The sequence below is a fragment of the Cyprinodon variegatus genome, unplaced genomic scaffold, assembly GCF_000732505.1.
Source record: "Cyprinodon variegatus isolate N-32 unplaced genomic scaffold, C_variegatus-1.0 Scaffold755, whole genome shotgun sequence".
In the NCBI taxonomy this organism is placed as follows: domain Eukaryota; kingdom Metazoa; phylum Chordata; class Actinopteri; order Cyprinodontiformes; family Cyprinodontidae; genus Cyprinodon; species Cyprinodon variegatus.
The window spans coordinates 373,902-379,173 of record NW_015151208.1 but is presented as its reverse complement, the minus strand read 5'-3'; the positions used below and the strand labels follow the sequence as shown (position 1 = coordinate 379,173).

Below are 5,272 nucleotides of genomic sequence, written 5' to 3'. Positions count from 1 at the left end.
TGTGGAATTTAACCTCAGCCTTAATGTTGACCAAGCTTTAAACATCTCTACCTGATGACTTTATTAGCTAATAATGATTATGGAACAGCTACAAACCTACCAAGACCAAGTAATTTAGACTTAATTAGACTTAGACATCTTTTATTGTCATTTTGTATACACTCTGTGTATACAAAATGACTTGGTCACAGCCAATCAGGAACAGACCAGATGAAGCTACTATGAGAAAAAGCAGAGAGAGCAGAACGTTAGAGATTGAACTAATAGATTCTGCAGAGTGGGAGAATAGAGAGAGAATGAAGCAGAATGATGAAAAATGGGTCCCTATGTCCTCCAGCAGTCTAAGCCTATAAGAGCAGAACTATAGAGATAGCTCAGGATAACCTGAGCCACTGTATTTTCGCGACTATAAGGCGCATATAAACGTCTTTTTTTCCCCTATGTGTGTTGTTACTGCGGATGTTGTTGAGACCGCCATGAGAACGTTAAAGGGGGAAGTGTGGGCGTGGATTGTGTATAAAAGAACAGGTATGTGCTTTATGCAGAACTCCTCATCTCCTCATTGAGGAGATGATGAAAGAGTGGCTAAGGGGAGGTGAATGTACAGTAAGGAGACCAGGTGGTTTTTCACCATTGCTGTTAATCTGTGACTCCATGCGTGCCCATCTCACCGCCGATGTGAAAAACATGGTGAAACAAATGAACGCTGTGCTCGCTGTTATTCCGGGAAGTCTGACAAAGGAACTTCAACCGCTCGACATCGGTGTGAACCGGCCGTTCAAAGTAATGCTACGTTTATGCGTCTGCTGCTTCATTTTTGCTGCTTGTACCAGTTAGTTCTGACGCGCGGCTGAAGCAGCTTTGCTGCTCTGGCTGCGCGGGGCAAAAGTGGGTCTGACACGCCTTTTAGTACGGTGCACCTTATGCTCGTGAAAATACGGTAATTAAAAATAATACAATTATTAATGAAAACATAAAATGATTCATAATAGATCATTCATAAACTAAAGGGGGAAGATGTGAATGCAGGTAAAGAAAGTTTGACTACAATAGGCTATGTGTTTATGTAACAAAATCAAAGGCAACTCTAAAAGGATAGATTTTGAAGGTGTGAGTGAGTGAATGGTTGTTTGTCCTGTTTGCTATGGACTGGCCACCTGTCCAGGGTGGACCCGCCTCTCGCTCGTAGACAGGTGGAGATCGGCACCCCTCCCCACCCCACTTGGGAGACGCGTGACAGAAAATTGATGGATATAATTTCAAGATTTTACATGAAGACTGAAATACAAGTATCTGCCTGTTAATGCTATAATATTTTTTTATTTGCAAATTGTGCATGCATGACGTCATATACTCTTTTGCCGTGTCTTTGCATCAGCGTTCAAATCTGACAGGTTTGCAATACAGCTAAATTAATGAACCTATTTAAAACTCCACAGAGTTATTAAATTGGTAAAATAATAACTTCATATTTTGCTTTTTGCTCATAGTTACAACCCGAATCTGATAATTTGGAAAAAAAACTATACATTCAAGTATTTATGCACACAGACACACACTTACACTATCCAATGATTGAACAACTATATTAAAATAACTTACACATGTTGTAAATTCACATTAAAATAAATAAATATATATGCATAAAAAAACAGAGTGAATTACTTTATATTTCCTCTACTTTTTATTTCCTAACGTTAGACACAACGTGAATGGCTAACTCAGTCAATATCTTTGAGTCAGTCTGAGATAGCCAGACTAATGTTTCTCTACATCCATCAGCGTATATAAAGATGTAATAGTTAGTTCATCCACTGACTGGGAAATAAAATGTGAAACATCTTCCTACAGCAGAAAACTGCTTGTTTTAGCAGCCAAATGCTGCACATAGAGGCATTTTTAATGCGTGTCTCCTTGGGAGTGGGGAGTACCAGCATGGCGGACAGGGGCTTCACTTTTTTCAGCCAATCAGCAGAATAAATAGAGCTCAGTGAGGTGGGGGATGTGGGATTTCAGGGTAAGTTTTCACGCAGACCTGTGAAGAAACTGTTGAAGTATTCAGTTCTACTAAAGATGAACACATTAATTCATTTTTTAGATCCTGCTCAGACTTTAGTTCTTTAATCCTGAAGATGTTCTTCAGGTGATAGAAGGCTGACTGCGTTTCTGTTTCTATGTTCCTCTGAAAGTTCAGGTCTGAGTCCATCACTACATCCACATTTTAGCCTGATATTTATCGCTCATTAACCAACAGCTGTGTGCTAACTTTTAAAAATTCTTCCTTTAGTCCTAAAACTATAAATTCAGTTTTGTCTTGATTTTTCTGAAAAGAAATTTGGCAGATTTCTTCTACTAATGCTATGCAGAGTTTGAATAGGTTCATAGTAACCTGGTAATATAATGTATAGCTGTATGTCGTCTGTGTGGTTATAGTAACTTAAATCCTGACAATTTGCCTGTTTTGAGTTTTTAAATTCATTTTTTTTCCTTTAGACAATAAATAAAAATTCTGATCATGATGAGAAATGTATCACAATAACGATAAACTATATGATATATGGCAAACAAACTACAAAAATTTTTTTTTGTGCTGTATTAACTCTAAACATTAGTTTGGTAAGACAGATTATTTTCTGTAACAAAGCGAACTGAGTCATTTCTTCATGAAAAAAGAGTGTCTGCAGAAGCTGCCTCAGATTCTAGGTGGAAAAGTAAAGTCATAACAGGTTGATTATTGAGGAAAACATGCTTCTGTTTTTAATTTATTAAATTAGATTATCGAGTTTATTGTTGCCTCACAGTGGACAGACAGCAGTTACGTTGGGCTCAGAACAGTTGGTTGCACCTTTAGTTTTAAATCTGTCTTTAGGTTTATTGCAATGATTTAGAGCTGAGATTTATTAAAGATTTATCCCTCTCTGCTTTTTGTTTTGTTTATCTGTGCAGGCTCTGGAGCTGAGGGAAACCTGTGCATGCCCTGCGCTTCCTCCTACTGACCCTAGAGCTGTCTTCTCAAAGACCGTCAACGTGTTGCTGGAAAAAGCCAAAGAGCAGGGGGTCAGAGGGCTAGAGGGGATACAGGAGCCGCAAACAGTTTCCGACCCTGCAGGACGGCCATTTTCTCAAACTGTACTCCCTTCTGCTTTTAAAGCGGATCGGTTAAACAAAGATAGGGTCCCTGCTGTCACGTCTGCGCTGCCCAGTGCTACAGGGGAAGGATCCCAGCGTGTGCTGCAGAACATCAGCCAGCAGGGGAGTTAAATCCAAACAAACTCCACTGACTCTATTGGAAAACTTACTAGAGCTTAAAGGCTTTTGTTTCTGTGCTATAGCTTTATAGAGCCATTTAAAATGGTCTCTAAGTGCCCAAGAACGGAGATCCCAACCATTACGATGCAGGCTACTTTAGAAGGGGACGCCTGACAACGTTTTATAAAAACAACAGGTGGCTGGGAGTATGATAAATAAAAAAAAACAGGGCAAAAAGCCAACAAAACAAAATTGACAATGCTATCCATGTCTAGTGTCCATAAAGATGCCACTTTAATTAGCTAACCTTGACCAGGGAAATGCTGCATTAATTAGCAGAGCTCCCATACTTTGTGAGATTAATATGTGCATTATTCATCAACGCACGGCAAAAGCCGGGAAGAAGCACTTAGGTGTGCATGTTTGATGCTGCGTCCACAGTGAGGTGAGGACATCTACGTTCTCGCTGCCACCGCAGCATTCTCATGCAACACACACTTTATGCATTCTCTAGCCTGAGGGATTTAATCGGGTAAATTGATGCTGGGCTGTTTAAGGACCCAGCCTCCTGCATGGGAATACCAATGTCAAGGCGTCGAGCTTCGAGAAAGAAATTTCATGGGATTCTTAAATAAAACTCTTATTTAACAAGGCAAGCATAGTGAGAAAACATTGATATTTACAGCAACAGCCTCGGGGAGCAGTCACGCACGGAGCAGGGGAGGGCAGCTATGGTTCAAAGCTAATGCTGTTCTCTTATGTGCGGCTGTGCGCTGAAATTAAATGGTACACTTGGAAACACCATGAAATCAAATTCTACTGCTGTGTTATCATCGCTGAAAATGATTTTATTTAAGTTATGCTTTTTAGATGCAGACCCGGCCGAAGTTCCAGCTCGAGCAGCTATCCGGAGCAGCAAAGGGTCTGTTTAAGAAACGATATCTCTAATGGATTATATGGTGTGCAATTGCTTTCAATAGATGCAATAAATGAAACAAAAATCCTAAAAACCAAAGTTTTCTTTCAGCAGTTCAATATATTCCCTTTTATGAGTTTTATTTAAACTTAAACTGTACTTGAAGCCATTTTAACTTACCTATTTTTATTCCTCTGGCACATCAATCCACTTTCAGTATTGAAAGCCTCAAATCTGCAGCAACAAGTAATAAAAGGAAGAAATCAGAACATATCTGTTGTGCGAGTGAAATGTTTGGCTGCCAAACAAAAGTCACACCAGCCGGTTAGGCTCTGAAGGAAATGCTTTTTAAAGAGTGAGTTCTGAGTGTTTAGCTCTGTGGGGTGTTTATTGACGTCTACATATTGATGTCACACTTCTAGATTCCTAGATTGCCTCCTTGCTGGCCTCTCACAGCTAATTATAAAGATGTAATGTTTGGAAATCTCATAAAATATTACTACCAGCCAATCACAGCGAGATGAAAGCCATCAAACTCCCCAGAGTCGGCCTCGATGCTGCTCCTTTGTAATGTCTGCCAACTGTTACAAGCACCAGCTTCTTGAATACATGATCAATCCTGTCATATCTACTCTGGCTTTCATAAGTATTTACATTTATTGCACCTTTTCAACACTTCCTGTAACAATCAAACATGGGAATTTGTTTTATTTAGATTTTATCTAACTTGCAAAGATAAAATAGAGAATAATTGTGAAGTAAAAAGGACTTTATTGGGCTTTTCTAATGTTTTTACAAATGCAAACCTGAAACATTTGACAAGCTTTCATGTTTTTTCAGTCGGTGTTATGAGGAACCACCCTAAGCTGCATCTACAGCTGCAGGGTTTTGTTGGCCTCATCTCCACCAACTCAAAATGCTAAAAAGGCTCAGTTTTAATCAGATTAGACAAAGAGTTATTGAACATTGGCTTTCAAGTCTTGCCACTGATTTCCAATTTAAATTTGGAGTTTACTGGGTCACTGTTGCACATGAGCACACAATTGATTTAAAACAATGCATTGTTGGTCATGTTATTGCTTTATGATTAGAAGTCATTTCTGTAAA

The 5,272-nt window shown here is 39.2% G+C and overlaps 1 protein-coding gene across 1 annotated transcript in view; it reads left to right on the top strand.

Annotated features, from left to right (window-relative positions):
* Positions 1–4,918, top strand: part of oma1 (OMA1 zinc metallopeptidase) — a 17,696-nt gene extending 12,778 nt beyond the window's left edge. The window contains exon 6 of the mRNA XM_015395724.1: positions 2,947–4,918. Coding sequence (XP_015251210.1) covers positions 2,947–3,261 — 315 coding nt within the window. The 3' untranslated portion in view covers positions 3,262–4,918. The remainder of the gene's footprint in view (positions 1–2,946) is intronic.
* The last annotated feature ends 354 nt before the right edge of the window (positions 4,919–5,272 follow it).